This window comes from Xylocopa sonorina, chromosome 6 (assembly GCF_050948175.1).
Source record: "Xylocopa sonorina isolate GNS202 chromosome 6, iyXylSono1_principal, whole genome shotgun sequence".
NCBI lineage: Eukaryota > Metazoa > Arthropoda > Insecta > Hymenoptera > Apidae > Xylocopa > Xylocopa sonorina.
In genome coordinates this window covers 12,027,861-12,046,328 of record NC_135198.1, presented here as the reverse complement: position 1 = coordinate 12,046,328, position 18,468 = coordinate 12,027,861, and the positions used below count along the sequence as shown (strand labels likewise).

Here is an 18,468-nt window from a genome sequence, read left to right as displayed (position 1 = left end):
CTCGTCGGTAACGTGCGCTAAAAAAAAAAAAAAAAACGTTTAATCGCGACTAAACGCACTCGTGTCTCATCGTGTATAAATGCAACCAATTTTTGTTGTTTCGAAGCATATCGCCATTGCTTACTAAAATGACGAGACAGAATGTAAAACGGTGCTCCTCTTAAAATAGCGACGATAGTTACATTTTACACTGTGACATACTACTCGCGCGATTCGTGCGGTAAAAATCAGTATACAACGGCTCCGTGTCCGAAACGCTCTTTGGTTCGTCTCGATTCAAAGAGAGATAGTTTCATTATAGGAAAACTTACTGCTAAAAAAATGAATCTACAAAAGTAATTGATTATTTCTCATTTTTTTTTCTTTTTCTTTTTTCTTTTGTTGTTCACCGACCGTGCGAGGACGGAAAGACATGTAAGGAATACGCGTAGAAAGTGAATCGAAAGGACGTCGGAAGGCGTTCACAGGCCATCCTCTTCCCTTTTGTGCAGCTTCGACGCACTTCTTCTTTTTCTCATTTCTCTCTTTTCGGTTTTTTTTTTGCTCTTTTTCGTAATTTTTTTGTATTCTCTGTTCCGCTGTGTGTTCTCTCGGTCGTTCTCTTCCTCGTGACTCGTTCTGTGTCGATTCTCGCTTCACCGGCCGTTGTCTGTCGTCACGCAAAAGGAAATTTATTCTGTTCATCAGCACTTCCGGTCGCACTACCGTGCTGACTTTGCACTTGTTGTACGACGACGTCTCGGAGGAAACGTATCGTTGAAATCTCGTTTATCCGCTAAATGGTTCACCGATTTATTCTACTTATTGTTGGGTGTCATCGGATGAAACGAAATTAGGAAAACTGGTAAAAATATACCCTAGTCTAGCCTATCCGCGATTTAAATCGATCCATCTGTAAAGAAACTTCTATTACCGGCTATTACGATCTGTAGCGTGTTCTAGTCGATAGACAACGATTCAACGATACATTTTCCTGGCGACACGTAAAACTTTGAACGTTATTCTCTTATTGTGGGCTGGTGTGCTCGTGAGGTCAGTAGAATCTTTAGAAACCTTAGCTCCGGTCTGCGGACCTATCCTTTAAAAAACGAAGATACGCTTAGTATTGCATATATTTTGATTTGGTCATTCGTTTATGTTATTAATCCCGTCCCGGTATCGATTTAATTCGATTAAGTTAAAACGCTTTGGTCTCGTCTTTTATATATATATGTATATATATATATATATATAAGAGAGAGAGGGAGAGTTATATATTTTTTTACCATCTATTCATATTGCTGCAGTCTTGCTTAATTTTACGATGTTCGAATCCTGGAAATCCTATCTATCCTCGCGGTATAAATACTTATCCGCAGTACGTTACGCTAATAGGATAATCTTGTTTATTCCAGAGAATTTTAGTACGGGTTATCTACCGTTCCTATCTATCGAAACTAACGAGATGTCTGTCAATTAATCCTGACTTCTGAAAATAGACTGGAAACTCGAGTCTAATTGAGATCACCAAAATATCCGACTCTTTAATTCGACCAGAGTAAGTTCATAGAACGGATATTGAATAAAAGAGTCCGTAAATCGAGCGAAAATAGGAGTCTGAATATCTTAAATGCGATCGAAATGAACGGTACCACAAAATTTAATACCATCGAGCGAATTTCCCCTTTTATAAGAAAAACATTGAATCGGTCATCGACCAGTCCTCTTTTCTTCCAAGTTTCTCAACCGAACGGTTGTCGGGTGTACCGAAACAATGGTACTACAGATCCTAATTCGAGTTCTGCCTCTAAAAGGGTACGAACACAAAAGGAAACGTGACGTAAAACTACCTTCGTACGTAGCAGCCTCTGTAATTGCTGCTCGAATCGTTTAAGGTCCCTTTTATTGTTACCTCGATTTCTGTTTAATAAAATCAGTGTTATATTATAGCCCCTTACGCATCTATGAAAATAATTGCTTTCGTCGGGTATATAGAAAGCACGAGTACTCTGTATCCAGCCTGAAACTGGAGCAAGCAAACTGCTGGCGTCCGACACCCACATTTCTCTTCAATCAATTATTCATTTTTTCATTCTTTATCTACTCTGTATCTATTAACAAACTGTCACGTTTCGAACGATACGACGGTTTAAAACTTATGCATCTACGTTCACGAGGTATGTTCTCTCGCGATAAGAAAATAGGTTCGTCTAGTGTAAATACGAGATGAAAAATGCAGAATGTGTTGACTAGAAAAATATTAACAGTTGTCAGTCCTCAGCAATCTGCGACGCCAAGGCTCAGCCTGGTGTCTCTCGTCTAGTCTCGCTATTCTATCGATTTAAAAAAGGAGTCGAGCCACGTGTTCACGCAGGCTCTCGTTCCCTTAAAGGAGAAACGAAAACACCTAAAAAGGGACCTAGGGATATGCATGTACGTTTACGTACATACATAGCGATGTGCGCGATTTAAAAGTCAAGGATCTAGTTAGAGGTGGAAAAGTACGACACGATTTTCGTTTCTCGGTTCTCCCTGATTTCCCTGTGGCTAGGAAAAACGGACGACTTATGATGTCCCCGTGAAAAATCATCGTTTACCAATACGGAAGTCGATCGAGAAGATATCAGCTGTTCTTTCGTGTGCTACCGTTAGGAAACCGAGAGACGGAGAACGAAACGTTGCTCGAACAACGCAGAATTTGAAAGACAATAACTCCTAGGCTTACTTATACACGGTGATCTCGGCGGACCGATTGCTCCTGTAGAGGAGACGGTTCGACGTGTTTCGCCACCACTTCCATAGTCAGGTGCGCCTGCTCTGACCACCAGCTGTTATACCCGTGCCAGGGCTGCCGCCATTCGACAACCATAGCCGTCTGCTGAACTCTCGCATCTCGTAGTTGTTGTTGCCATTGCTCTTCTCACGGTTGCCGCAGTTGTGGTTTGCCGAGGTGGGCGTCGTCTCCTCGAGGATCAGAGCGCAATGGCTGTTCGTGTCGCTGTCCGCCCCACCGTCTTGCAGATTGTTCGCCAATAGAGGGTGCCTTCCGGTATTGCACTCGTCCGTTTGGATTAGTAACGATGCGTTCCCTGAAATTGATTTTCTCTTATACAATCTGTAGATTCAGATACATCAATCGAGAACAGTGGTATCGTTTGAGACGATAGGCCATGCATGTCTCTATATTTATTGTCAATACCGATCGCGTTGCTATGACCAATAATTCGCGTTCCACAACAGACATAATATAGGGGTTAGATAAACCTTTGACCTTTGCTAGCAACACTAACAATGGCTTTAATATTGCAGTAATTATTGATGTCCGTCGCGTGCAATCAGATTTTTGTCAAGATACCTCTCTATCGGTTGGCTAGATCGAGCTTCCATGTGTGTCTGAGATACGTCGATCGCACGCATCCCTGCAGATAACGCTCGCACGCAAATTGATGGGCGCTGATGGTAGCGCCTGAATCGCAGTGAGTTTTACAACCGAAGGATTAATGTAATCTCAGATAAGAAACGGAATAGCCGGAGAACCGTTCGCGAACATATTCTGAACCGGTCAGGAAGGATTCAACCTCGATCTTAAGGGGAGATAACCGATTCGGAAGTACGATTCAGGCTCTTTCCCTTTTTTTTCACGACGCTGGAAAAGTAAGATAGGTATTTTTATGGTCCATTAGGGTGACGTAAATGTCACCATTGTCCCTTTGATTTCCACGGGCGGATCGTTTCACGTAGATGCGAATCGAACGTTTCTTTCTCAGGCCCGTTAAAAGGGGATCGAGAGCTCGCTTTTGTGCGTTTTGTATGCTAATACTCCGGTTCGAGATCAGTCCTCCTCGTATTCTTGACTACTCTTGAAAAATTGATCGACCACCAATTACGGGCAGGCGTATAAGCTTATTTTTAGCGGCACGTGATTCGAGGATGCAGCGTGCACGCGTTATGGATTCTGCCTGGTCGTCTCGAGGGCCTTGAAAAACGTGCAAAGGCTACGGAGATGATCTCGAGCGGAAACTGACGGGGCTCCTTTCAACGAGAGACTTGCAAGAATAATTACTCGTGCCGTTAGAAACTTTTACTGAAAAGTCGATGCCAGACCTAAATCTGGTATAATCAGATCGGGATACGGTGGATGAAGGAACCAGCTCGGTTTTCTCATTGTCCAAGAAATCGCTATCGAGGCTCCCCTTTGTACCAAATAAAAGGTACCCCGAGAAAGAGTAGAAGAATAATCAGTTTTGGGAACGAGGACAGCTGACACGATATGAATCGAGCCCAAAGAAACATTCTTCATCCTGCCTCTTTTGACGATCGTCAACGACCAAACGAACCCGGAGACATTGCTCGAGGCTTCTCGTTACGTAGCTGAGATTTCGTCGAACCTTTGACGACGTACCGATACGATATCAACGTGCTGACGTTTCTAAAGATATTCGCTGAACAAGAACCACGATGCTGTATCGTAATCCTAACAAGGCGGACAAGTGACCTAAAATGATAGAAACGCGATGTTATTGTTACCAATTGCCAATCACATGATATTAAACGATTGGAACGTTCTCCTTATCGTTCGAAAATGTGACCTTTGACAGAAAGAGTGCATGGCTGCTCAGGGCCTAGCCTCCACCTGGTTAAAATCCGCTATCGTTCATGTAATTACGGAGCGGCACGGGCAGGCGCTAAATACTTATTATACTGGAGCACGCAATGCCCTAGTTCTTCTACTTCGATCCCGAACGAGCGAACCCCGCGTATATGTACGAGCTGTATTACTTAAATGACTAGACCCGGCCAAGATCGTCAGTTCAACACGAAATTATTCACTTGCCTGTGAAAAAAGTCGAGGTGTTCCCACTTTCGGTCTACGTCAGGCGGTTTAATGTACGCGGACTTTCCGAGTCGTTAACCCCTTTGCCGCATTATACCAATTATTTTTCGGGAAACTTTTTCCCTTCACCCAATTCCTCGAGTGTTTAGCCAGCTTGGTTCTGTTGGTTTCGTTTACTTGATATTTTTCGAGAAAATATAACGAATCCAAATTAGGGGTCGCTAGAAGAATCGATTAAGCTCAATGAACGTTGCGTCCCTCACTGATACAGTTGTTAGTTGTGAACATATTTTTCATCGCAAGAATTACATACCAAATGGATAATCGAAGCAATCTAAATTTTCCGGCGAGCTTTTGTATACGCTTCGAACTACTTTATTCTTCGTGAATCTCGTTAACGGTGAGCAAACCTCGGCCAGCATCGCGGTATTGTTCGTTTCTTTCTCAGAAACGATTGAAACTTCGTTTCATGCCGTTCAAGCGAAACTTTGTTTTTTAGGTTTCATTCGCGGGTCAGCAGAAATTAATAATCGTTTGACAGGGGTTCGTAAGATCATCTACACCTTCTCGTCTTCGTTCCGAATTCACTTTCGAAGCGATGTGTTATACGTAAATCGTGTTCAGTTAACTCTTCATGCTCATCCAATTACCTCCAATTAGGTTTTCGCTGCTAATCCGATCATTTCGGTACACACCTCTGCAAGTGATATTGACTACGAAGCCAGCAAACCGCGAGGAGTCGGTAGGAAGAAGAGAGAAAAAGATCGCGAACGACCTTAATAAACGTTAAAAACGATGCGTTCGACAGATGTTTCACTGGTCAGGCTTTACTGCAATCTCTGCAGACAGGAAAAACATCACTGAGTGAAAGCTACATAAATCCCTATGAGTTTCAAAAGAGCATAAAATTCCATGAAAGGTTTCGCGATACATTTCGCGTGGACAGCCCATCTTTCTCTGCCTTTCTTTCTCGATATAATAGAGGACCCCTGTACAATCGTTAAACTTTAATTCGCAGTCGTCGAGTCCCGCAATGGGAAATTAACGAATTTGTGTAAAAAAATCATTTGGAAAATAGCACGGGAGGATTCGTGCCGTAAAAGTGGTATTTGTAATATGAAAATGCTCGTACAAAAGAATTTCATTCCCGCGAGTAATTCCCGCAATAAAGAGAGCGGAGTAAGAAAAGAAATCCAAGTAAAAGAGCAGTACAAGGACGCAGAAAAAGGGATTCCGACGGTAAGAAGATAGTACAAGGGCAGTGGAGGGAAACCATTATAAAGAAGCTTCAGATTTCTGTCGAGTAACTCGACATATAAACTTCTACACTTGATTAATTTTACGATCTTACCCTACTTGTACAATTATATTATGGAAGCACCTACAGTCTACCATGAAAACTTAGAACGCGAACGATGGTTTCGCAGAAATTTCCTCCAAATGCTACACTTGGATGCTTCGACTACGACGAACCCAGCAACTCCTATAGATACTAAATATGCGTCTGGAAGACCGGCGCCGCACAACTTACAGCGCAATCTCCTAGCAACCTAAATCGAACTTCTATTGTAATTCTGTAATGCTTGCAATTCTCCTCGACTCCGAGCATTTTGCCCAGCACCCAGCTCCAATCTCCACCGTCCCTTCTCTGACCTTCTATCCCCCGTTTCGCGTTTCCTACGTAACCGTTGATCGTTAGATCGCAAAACGAAATTCTACGAAACCCACCGGAAGGAGTGACGGCGTTTGGTAGAGTCGTGCGTCGAACGATGCTTCCGTTGTTGGTCGCTTCCGGTATCACCTGCGAGAAGGGTGGCTGCGCGAGGGTTGTCGCCGGTGGCGGTGGTTCCCGTAGCAGACGTATCTTCTGTATCATCTCCCTTATCTCGTAACGCAGTATCCCGAGGAAACAGAGTTTCGCGAACGCTATCACGCAGAAGCCAAGAACGAACAACAGATCCGCGGTTTTTCGCAGCCACCGCATCAACGACTCCTCGCAGCCTCTCGCGTACGGTTGCTGGCAAGTGTCGCTCATATTGCCTGTAGAACCGCAACAGGTCTGCGGCCATCGGGCGACGAAGTCCCTGGGACCGGTGACGCCGCAGCAACTGAATTCCTTCTGCAGACGGTCCCACTGCTCGCTGAATCGCAGGTCCTTGCCGTACTCCATCTGCGACGAAAAATAAACAGCATTCTATTAATGCAAGCTCGCGAATGCGTGTGTATATATATATAGAACGACACGACGGTCGTAGAACTGGGAAGCTGTCGAGTCGACTCGAAACATAATCGATTCAGGATACACGACGTTCACCGGTGCTAAATTTACGCATCGTTCGCCGAAAGGAACCGGCTGCGGGTATTTTTAAACCGTTTCGTTTCGGTATCGAACCGGTATTTACGAGTTGGACGACGGACTCGGCGTCCGGAGTTCGAGGAACGTTTCAAGCGGCGTTCGGGGATTTTTATTTGGCTCGCATTGGCAGTGGCAGGTTTTGAAATCGTCGCGGATTTACGATCGGCCACGTGAGTTGTATACTCGTTTGTATAATGTAATGGGTTTGTTTGGAGTTCGGGGAACGTTTGAAATAGGGTTTGGGAATTTTTATGAGTTCATTCGCTGGGTTTAGAAATCATCGCCGATTTACGATCAACATCGTGATTTGATGCTTGTTAGTTTAATGTAATGGATTGTTTGGAGTTCGGGGAACGTTCGAAACGGGGCTTTTGAAATTTTTATGAGTTCATTTGTGGCAGATTTAGAAATCATCACGGATTTACGGTAGATAACATGGTTTGATACTTGTTTGAAACGGGTACGACAGAGTTTCGTATGAAAGCGAGAAGTTTCGCGGCGGCGAATGAAGAATACAGCGCGATTCGGTTGTCCCGCGTATCGAGGTCGATCATCCAAGGATACGCACATTTTCCGTCGATTATGCGATCGACCTAGATAAGAACGGGGCTAAGAATAATGACTGCAGATACCGACAGAGGAACGAGGTGGTACGAGCAAAGGGTTGGGATTGTTTGTAATCCCCGTGACACTGATTTTTCATCACGACGAGTAACGAGGCGCTTGTAAACTAGTTCACTGTTTCTTAATTAGCTGCACCAGCCAGCTCGTTCGTCCGGATATTACCAAACCCACCTGAAATCCGAGGAGGCAACGCGAGAACGTTTTACCCCAAAACATTTTCAGCGGATCATTCCCCAAACAAGCGAACGAACAATGACTTTTCGTAGTAATATCGGAAGAATGATCTACTGAAATAACGCGTGCAATCAATGAAAAGACAAATAGAGGAGCTCGGTTTAGTGTAAACGTCTCGATATCACGCTCAGTACCGCAGTAACACATCAACGTTCAGGTTGATCAAAATTTCACCCCCATTTAGGCGACACGAAGTTATTGCAAGTTTCCAGCCTGTTCTCCATCGATAGACAGAAACGCTGACGCGACGGTGAAAACTTTCAATCGACTATTAAGTACTCGCTGAAAATAAACCGACCGTATCATTCGCGGGAAGTAAAAGTGCGAGATGGATCGATCAGTCTCAAGTCTACACCTCACGAGTCATTGTCCCCTTTCGAAAGCTCGTCGAAAGTGTTCGCTCAGACTTGCCTCTGTTCTTTGAAGAAGTTAATCTGTATAGAATTCAGTCGTATAATTAAGATGCAGCGTCGTGTGTCGAAAAGTGGGAAAAGTTTCCTGGCGCAAAGTTGCCAAGAAACATGTAAATATCTCGTACGCTCACTTATAAATAGCCCGTGGACTGTATACCGGCTACGGTATGAATAATATTCATGCTGTAGCGTAAAGCGTACCTCCTTCTGTCAGGTCAGCCAACCACGAATACCGTTGAAATTATTACGAGGCTACGCACCGTATTGAAAACGACACACGCGAACCTCAAGAAAAGGCCAACGAAATGCTTAAAGTTGCCGCATAAATTTAGACCACCTGAACATTTACTCGTGCTTACACCTCGACCATAATTCGCCGGGCATTTAACGACCGACGTTATATCCCGTTCCTCTTACAGCCGAGATTAAATCGACTTTTTTTACCACTTGTCGTGCCTGTATATTTTTTATGCTTATCGATTACACGACACCGGGAATAGCGTTTCGAATGGATACGCGTCGCGTTTCGAACGAAAGTAGCGATCGAAGGAAGCGTCGCGCGTAACGAGAACGGGTGTATTCAATCGAGTCTAGATCGCATCCAGCTGGAGCGTGGGGATGAAAAATTGGGATATCGCCGGTACCTCGGATCAGACACGGAATCCTATTTACGATGCAACTTTTCTGCCAACGCGGAGTGTGGTTGGATCTGGTCCCGGGTTCGACATCGAGAACCTGTCCCTTTTCACTGGTCGATACTACCCCATTGAATGTTACCTAGAAGTGATAAGAGGGGGCCACGCCTCCGCGATTCTTCGCAGCCCTCCGGAGCTCGTCCGGGCGACGGAAACTCGTACCTCTACCCCTTTTTGCGCTGCTTGTGCCCCGCCTTAATGCGATTTCTCGTCGAACGGCCGACGAAAATTATTGCCATTCGTTCAGCACCGCTCGAAAGAGCCCCGGGTAAAGAAGAATCGAAAGCGGAGGCGCGAAGCCTCTAACTTCCTGGGCGAAAGTTTGATCGAGCAGCGGAGACGCTTTAAATTATTCCAACGGATAGCTATGGATGCTAAGACACGCGTCTCGCTACGGTTTCGATCATTTTTCTTGAAAAATTCTTCTACTTGTATATTATTTCTCCATCTTCTTCGACTTTCTACGTCCTCTCCCTCTCTCGCTAATTTTTTCGTCTCGCTAAAATAGAGAAGAAATGAAGCGGTTTGGCTCGACTCGACACGAGTAGATTTATTCCCTCGTAAGGAATCCATCCCAGGGCTCTTGATCGCAATATTACCGATCCTCTTATTGCCAAAACGAGCCACTTATTCTTCGTTTAACGACAACCTTTCCCCCCTCGACGTGCGTATAATAGCTTTCCCGTACGGCAAGCATAAAACTTCGCGGATTAGTCACCGTGTATGCTTTTCTCGAGTCTCGGCTTGTTTGTTTAACACGACGAGAGGCAAGAAGCTCTTCTCTTCCAGGAGCGAGAACGGATGTCTGTCCGATATCTTCATCTTCCGCGACGCTAAACAAATTCCCACCCCTGAAACCAGACGGTCAGCGGTACAATAAAGCGATGTATATCACCGGCCGGGAGTGTTTCGTTCTCGACGAAGTATACGGTCGAGGAAATGGCCGAATAAAATTCGCCCGTGGTTGCCTGACGATCGATCCGGGGAACGATTTCGTCTAATAGAAAGGGGAAAGAGATTTCTCGTTATCGAGGGTTTGAAATCTGATTTGCAGCCTCACCTCGTGCAGGGGATAAAAAGTTTCAGCGACGGAGAGACCTTCCAGGTCTTAACGTTCGACTTTTTTCCTCTACACGCCCAGGGGTTACCTTGAGGCGTCTGAGGTAAAGTTCGTCCGTCTATGGCAGTCTGGTAAAGTCGGATCGAATCGAAGTTCGTTCGTAGAAGGGGAGTCTTTATGCAATGTTAATTCCACCGACAGTTGCCAGGATAACGTACGGAAGTAAGAAATGACCAAAGCAAAAATAGAAAAATTTGAGTAATTCTACTGTTGGACTTGAACAAATTAGAAATTGTACAGTTCTGCTCTTACGACAATGATAGTGATTGCTATTGATAAATAATTACTAGAAACGACTCACTTGCAATCGTTGCCTGAGGGTGGGCCTGAGCTCGGCGCGCATCCTCTCGAACCGGAAGACCCAGGCGACCCCGATCACGGCGTCGCCGAAGAGCAGCGCCAACAGCAGCACCCAGTAGGCGTTCAAAAGTCTCGCGCTCAATCTCCTCGCCGCTATGCAGCCCAGCAATTGTACCAGACCCAGTTGCGTGGCCAACGCTAGGTAAGCGTAAAGGGCTGTCGGGTCGAATGCACGGGGCACACCTGGCACCACGTATCGACGCGGGTCGCCGGTGAATAAAAGTGTTCGTGAGACCGCGGCGGCGAAGCCGAGCGCGCTACCGAGCAGCACCAAGTTACAGGTGTAGATCCAGAGCCGGTAATATCGCATCGCGACGTCCTGGCCACAGTCGGCGCGTCTTTGGGACGTCACCGACGCCGCCGCTTCGTCGGCGACGCACGAGCGATTACTGTCTCTCCTGCTGCTTCCTTTAAGTATGTTGTTGTTATTATTATTATTATTATTATTGTTGTTGTTGTTATTGTTGTTGTTAATGTTGTTGTTGTTATTGTTATTGTTAGTTGTCGTCGTGGTAGTGGTATCCGTGGAGTGTCGATGCTCCTGGTTGTCGTCAAGCAGAAATAAGAAGGGTGGCTTCGCGCTGCAGTCCTTGTTCGCTGTCTTTTGGCTGTGCGTCGACTGCGGGGTGACTGAACGTTGCAGCAGCATCACCGTCATACTATCGTGCCTCCCTGGTATGCGTGTCCTCGTCGTTAAGGATTATTACCGTCCGGGTAGAGAAAATCGAAAGCGGGGCCGTGTGTGTTTATCGAGACCGGAGGGACGTGCCTACTTCTCCTCCTTGGTCGTGGACGAGAAATGTGCAGTGAGAAACGGCCTGTGTCACGCGAGCCACATTATGCGCCCTGACAGTGGTCGCCTGTTCATTGCAGCTGCTTGGCCAACCGGTCTGTACGCTCTCTTCCGTTCCTTGGGTTTCTTCTTCTACTTCCTGCGTCGACTTCTTCTTCTTCTTCTTCTTCTTTTCTTCTCTTCTTTTTTTACGATCTGGCGGCGTTGACGATTCCTATATGAAGAGAAATTGGAAAAAATCATATTGAAGGACTGGTCGTTACGAGAATGAATCTTTATCGGTTAGAATTGATTATGTGATCTATGTACTCAGTATGGAGTACGATTCGATAGTTAATAAGGAACAGCCTGTGTCCTACGGGTCAGCTGATTGTATGCCCTCAGTGTTAATGGATTGATTAGGGCTGCTTTGATTAGAGATTACGACGTCCAATTGTCTGTCTGACTAATGCGTTCTACCGTCACTGTCAGGCTACAACAGGGCATTACTACTTCCAGCGTGCCATTTTTCTATTACCTTGAATTACTCCTTTCGGTAAGAGTTCCGCATCTCTACACTTCTCTATTGTGTTATTACCAATAGTAATGATCATTCTCCCTATAATGTACACAAAAAATGTAACGAATACATGCGTTGCGTACTGGCGAATATTACGAAGTGGCGGTAGTGCAAGCTGTCGAGTAGGTATACGCTATTAGATACCGTGACTTCCTTTTAGGAATTGAATTAGGACACGTTATTAAAGGTTCCAGAAGACAGACGAGGAACCCTTCCGTCGAAGTGAAATTGATGACGCTCGTTAGCGGGTTCAATTCGTGGTAAACGATCGAAACAGAAACCGATCGAGCCCTGGCAAAACGGTTCAGGCTTTTGTTCATTCGTGGCAACAATACGTGCCACAGATTCGTGTCAACGATGCGAAGCAATAAAGTTCCCGATAGGAGGGCGATTTATCTTGCGAAATATCGGACACCGAAGCGTCACGGTTCCGTTCGTTTCCTTCGTCTCCCTTTCTCTGCGGAGGACCGAGGGAAAACGGCGAAATTTGATAAAAATGTCGGCCCTCGAGCGAGTGAAACATGCATCAATAAAGTCACGGCAAGGTGGGGCAATAAAGTCCACCGATATAAGGCCAGCGCTGTTATAACAGGCACGGAATGAAGGAATTAATCGTGGCATCTGACTGGCGAATTTTTCAAAAGAATTCGTCACTCTCTGAACTTTTAGAAGAGGTTTATAAGAACATTCAGAGTGATTTAACATTTCACCTTTCACCTTATAACTGCGAGTTGTGGAGGCAGGTGCGGCATGGAATATGAAAAACGAAAATATGCTACATTTACCATAAAGTTTAATTCTGAATCTAGCGGTAACTTTACATTTTATGAAACTGAGGGAACTGAACTGAAATTATACGTACTTGAATGTTTCGAATCTGACACGGTGTCAAAACGATGAATAACTAAAGCTAACAGGTATTACCTACCGCTGAATTTTTTGAAATCAGAATGGATCGCGAAGATGCGCAACGCTACCTGAATTTTACGAAGACCACGGGTACTTGAAACCAGAAAAACTTTAATCGAAGTTCTTTCCTCATTTTTTATCAGAGGTAACCGAAAAGCAATTTTTCCTCATTGAATTTCACGAAGAACGCGCGCAATCTTTTATCATCCGATGTACAGAGAGCGTCGCACAGATAGAACAGAGAGTAATTATTAGCTTTCATCATGATAGATCGCGTTGAAGAAACGTTGCACGCTGTGAGACGGCACGAACGGGTCACTAGCGCGTTCCCCGCTAAATTGTATTTCTTTCTGACAGTTGTAGCGTGCAATAGGCAATTCTATTATCGATCTTTTTAGACCAGCCAGCTCTGTTGCACCGTGTTCCATTCGCGGGTAAGAAGAGGACGAACGACCGCGGAACAGGGTGAAACGAAACAGGGAGGAAAGTAAACAGGCTGATACGAGAATCTTCAACGATAAAAATTGCAGGCGAAACATGTTTTCGCGCGGATTCGACGCCTCACGGTCTAAACTCCCGATGGAATCAGGGATTGCACTCTACCAATCTGGTATAAAAACAGATTTGCATACGATACCGCGTAAAATAAGGCTCGTATCGAATCGATTCATGCGTATGGAATATTTCTAGACTATACCACGAGGATTCCCATTTCGAATAGCAATTTTTTATCAGCCGTGGAACCGCTCTTATTCAACGTCTGGATAACTAAAGCCATTGTACGATAGAGAAATATGACGCAGAACTGGAAATTTTTCATACCCACTGGAGGGGGATAATACCTTCGGTTAAACCAGAGACACGACTATGTCAGTTATTTTTAGCGGAAATCACAACGAGTAGAGGGCGGGTTCGAAACGTCAAAGATTATGTTTTTTTATTAGCAAATGGTTTGCGTCGAACAAACGTTGCTCTCGTTTGATACAAATTAGAGGGGGCGACGGGTTTGCTCGCGCAAAAAAGCATGGAACAGGCACGTGGGGAAAATGAAAAAGAGAAACGTATTTCTGGGCAAACAGATAGAACGGTCGATCGTGGGACGAGTTCGAAATGCCGTCTGTCGATCATCGTCGCGAAACAAATACATATTAACCGGGTATTTATAGCGCCGGAGATGACATATAAGAGGTGACATTTCGAACTGACGGAATCCTGTTAAATGTTCTTTCTGTATTTATGATGTTGCTGAATAACCTACCCCGCGTTCCTTCTAAAGCCGGATAGCTTCTTTCCGTCCTCTGAACCGTTCGCCCCGTCGCTTTCAGAACCAAAAGCTTGACTGATGCGTGCCAAGGGGTGCCTATTCCCTTAATGAGAACTTTGCTGCTTTTGAACCACTTTGATCCCTTGAATCGAGAGCGAACGAGAAACATCGGTAAATGTGTTCATTCGCCGATATAAAAAGAGGGTAAACTTTACCAGTGTGTACCGTGCGAATCTGAATTGCTTTCCTAGCGTTATCTTCGCGGGGATGCTCGAGGGAGACCGAATAATTTATTATTCGCAGATAAAGTGGAAAATCTGAATTTACGGGCTTCCATCCGAACGTTCGAAGAGGAATATAGCTGGAGTGTACGGCAAGAAATGCCCGTTTCGCACTGTTTCAACTTACTTTAGCGGAACCTTGTTCGCCGCCTTGTTTAGAGTCTCTGGTGCTTAACTCCGGGTTGGAGTTTGCCTGCAGGATTTATCCACGTGCCAATATCTTTCGTCAAAAATATGTTCGCGGAACATACGAAAGACATTAAGCACGGACGTTCGCGAGCTTGAATTCGCGTTAAAGAAATTGTGACTTTGAACTGACAAGGTATACGAGTTCAAGATGGTCGAGCCTATTTAAAGCATCTTCGAAGCAAATCCCGTCGGTCGACTGATATTCTCGCAGCGATCGCCGGATGGGACACGATCGCATTATTCCGAAAAAAAGAAGAGGTACGAAACATCCAGACGGAAATCCGTAAGAGAAGAGAGACGTGACAGTATGCACATATGGACCATGCACGGGTGAATTAACGGGTTCAGATTCTTGGCATAGCTCGAAGATGTAGGCACGTAGCCACGTATGGTTGGGAATCACTGCGCCAGAGTTCTCTCGAGCTCGTGTCGGAATATATGTAGCTACGTGTATAGATAAACACAGGAGAAGAGAGAAGTGGATACGATACATGCACCCGTACTTTAGGATGCACACACGTCCAGGTGTCTGTACATGTCTGTTACATGTGTGGGTGGCTAAGTGCACGTTGCGCGCGTATCTAAGAAAAGAAAGAGGGTAAACAAAAGGCGACGAGCTATAAGAAAAATCTCGTCGTCGATGGATTCATCAGGATCTCTGGCAGGAGGGAAAGGGGGGTAGCAAGTGTCGTGTTGACTATCCGTGCTCTTAAAACCGCGCTCGATGTTGTACATGCAGGATGAAACAGTGAGTGGTGCATTGTAACGAAACACGGAAGAAAGTTAAGGGCCCATCGATCGTTTAAGCCCTCCGCGCGCTTGCTCGAATGCACGAGCCAGCCAGAAGAAAAGCGAACGATTGAGAAATGAATAGGCGTCCCCTGTTAAGTCTCACTTGAAGAAAAACAATTCACTCAACCGACATTCGTATACGACATTTAAACTACGTTAAAGAACGAGGCGATCGGTGGACGAGGTTCACAGTCAACGTCCTGGGTCAACGTTTAGGCTGTACACGTTCAGGTTCATGTGAATACCGGTGAAAAAACGATGAGAATCGATCCCCACAGGGTGATCCCCTTTTTTCTCCTCCGTTAATGTGGAGAAAGAGAGACGGACATTCTCTCTCTAGACTCGAACAGAGGGTAAAGAGAGAACCTGACCTTGCTCAGTGAATTAAACGACACCGCGGATGGTTTCACGGAGAATGGGTGTCGGTGTCTTTTTTAATTAAAATTCCTTCGTTACATGATCAACACAGGGGGGGAGGGGTCAGTAGTGTAAAAAAGGCAGGGGAAGGAGAGGAGGGATGAAAGAGAAAAGAGAGGAAGAAAAGTAGTAGTCGGAAAGGGGAGCGGCTTTACGCCAGAAAGCTTTTAATTAGCTATCGGCGCGAATGTTTGTCACCGTTTGAAGGAGAACCTGGGTTTACCAAGGAGGGAAAGGGATGAAACGGTGGAAGAAGGAAGGAAACTGAAGCGAGCCGAGGACGAGGAGGGGGTTGACGTTATGCAATCCTCCTCCCGACCTTTTCCAAGGAATTCATCATCGTTTTCGAATCGGCCCTTTTTTCTATTAATTCGCACACCGTTCAACAACACAATATGAATTCGTTCAACACCTATCCCACTGTTTCATGGCCCCGCCTCTCTCGGCTTCATCTCCGTTCTCGGTGGTTTGATGCACGCTTGGTCACATCCCAATCAACGAATCTAGCTGTCGGATACCTAGACTCGTGTAATCATTGACTAGTCGTACGACAGATCTCCGTACACCAGGAAATAACAGGGAAGCTTAAACACTGTGGACCATGAACACCCTTGACAAGAGAGAGCCAAACGTCCACTAGTGCGAGGGAGATATTTCGACGGTGTTATCATTGACTTTCCTCCTTGCAGAACACGTGACTCCTCGGTATCGTCCGAAAATCGTGAAAATCCACGAAACTACGCGAACGGACAGGAGGAAAAAGGGGGAGGGTGGGAGGGATAGACATTCGGCGAGTTCCTCGGATGCCTTGTTACTGACCTTTAGACGCGTGTCAGGCTGTCACGGTACACCTTGGTCAGTCGGACACGCACATCGTCATAGACATCACAAGTGTCACAAGCGGCATCGAGCGTGAACAGTTTGGACAAGCGTTGGTTCAGCGAGACGAGCACGAACGTGGTGGTCACGTCACGTCTATAAGCATCGTCGCGAGCGCGAGCTCCGTCGAGACTGTTGTCCTCGTCGTTCATGCCAGCAACGCTTGCTTTCGCCGTTTGCCTCTGGTTTTGCTGCGGTTGTTACTGCCGCTGCTATTCACCACCACCATGATCCCGTACGATTCACCGCCCGCTTCGTCATCGTCTCTTTGCTCCTTCCGCTGGCGTTCTTATTGTCGTCACCACTCTGCTTGGTCTCGTTGCTGGCGATCGACTAAGGCTAACAGCCGTATCGCGTAGCAAAACGAACGAACGATGGACCGTAATCTGTCCCCAACGAGTCACTGCTCGATTTATATTCGTCGCGAATGCACGGTAAATATACGTGGAATCTAGAGATGATTTTATTGGAAATATCGTTCCTTGGTAACGCACAACAACACAGGAGTAAGGTTCGCCCGGCAGTTTCTCGCGAAAGGAAGACGGCCACTGTCACAACGGGGTCTCTCTTGACCACTATAGTGGAAGAAACGGTGGTAACGCGGCTGGCATCGGGAAGAGTTCCTCGCGCACGGGGGTGGCTGTCAACAGCGCCCGAGGTAGGCAACCGGACTGACTCGCGCTGCACGGTGTCGGCGACAGACAGCGCGACCGCCGACAAGACAGAGATCGACGATCGGTGCGGCTGCACCCGAGAGGAACGAAGCGGGACGGAAAATCCGTGAGAGGCGACAGGCGGCGAACGCGGAATGAGAAAGGGTGACTGTTGGAGGGGAGAAAGCTCGATGGGGTGGTGGCAGAGGGTGGTGAACGGACGGAGGGGTAGCGTGGGTTTCAGAGAAAGACGGAGGAGACTGGTGGTGGAGAATCTGCGGGATGTACGTGGGGTAGTAACGTGAGGGGAGTATAGAGGAGGGTAAGAGAGAGAAAGCTCGACCGTAGGGGTAGAAAAGTGCGACACACACTGTGGAGAAACGAGAGAAATGGCAGAGATGGGTTTTGGCGAGAGAGTAGAGTGCAAGGGGCGAGCAGGGGGTCACGGGGAACGGTATAGGCAGATTTGGAGAAGTTTGGTCGGAAAATTAGAGAGGTAAGTGTGTACGAGAGAAGTGAAACCACTGGCAACACGAAAGTTTGACGAGGAAGGGATAGGGAAGTAGAAAGAGGGTGGAGAATGAAGGAAGATCGACGATCGTGGATTCGAGAGAGAACGGAGTAACCAGAAAATCTGAGAGGATGAGGGAATAATAATTTAGAGGACCTGCCGTAAGTGGATGACAGGAGGAACGAAGGGGTTAAAGCTTTGGATGGAATGGGAGAAGGAGAAACATTCTTGGGGTGAAAGAAGGAAAGAACGTTACGGAAATAAACGAAGGGAAGGAGAGGAGAATATTTATGTGGAGAGGGGAGAAAGCTCGAGGGAGAGGCGATAACACAGTATATAGAGGAAAATTTGAAAAAAGAAAGTTGTACGTAACAGCAAGGACGACAAGGAGAGAATATGATCAAAAAGAGGAGATGAAATTCACAGAGAGCGAAGGGAAAGGAAATACAGAAGCTGCTTCTGGAGAGATAAGAAAACGATCAAAGATAATTTGATGAAGAATCGAGTGGGAAAGATAAATCGTTCGATTAGAGAACAGAACAAAAATACGCCGATGCTGAGGACGCGCGAAGAAGATAAGCGAAACGATCGAGGATAATTAAGAAA

The 18,468-nt window shown here is 45.9% G+C and overlaps 2 protein-coding genes across 3 annotated transcripts in view; one reads left to right on the top strand and one right to left on the bottom strand.

Moving 5' to 3' along the window:
- LOC143424234 (uncharacterized) overlaps positions 1-18,468 on the top strand; it is a 30,058-nt gene that overhangs the window by 3,712 nt on the left and 7,878 nt on the right. The gene's annotated exons all lie outside the window — the stretch shown is intronic.
- Positions 337-17,525, bottom strand: LOC143424242 (uncharacterized). Of its 2 annotated transcripts, none has more exons than XM_076896199.1 (5): positions 16,639-17,525; positions 10,557-11,622; positions 6,542-6,983; positions 2,705-3,068; positions 337-1,073 (listed from the first exon to the last, which is right to left on the bottom strand). In XM_076896199.1, the coding sequence occupies exons 2-4, from the start codon at positions 11,271-11,273 to the stop codon at positions 2,782-2,784; spliced, it is 1,446 nt and encodes a 481-aa protein (XP_076752314.1). In that variant the 5' UTR covers positions 11,274-11,622; positions 16,639-17,525; the 3' UTR covers positions 337-1,073; positions 2,705-2,781. The 2 variants fall into 2 exon arrangements, with proteins under 2 accessions (XP_076752314.1, XP_076752313.1); XM_076896198.1 differs by having other exon boundaries at positions 337-1,078; positions 16,639-17,522.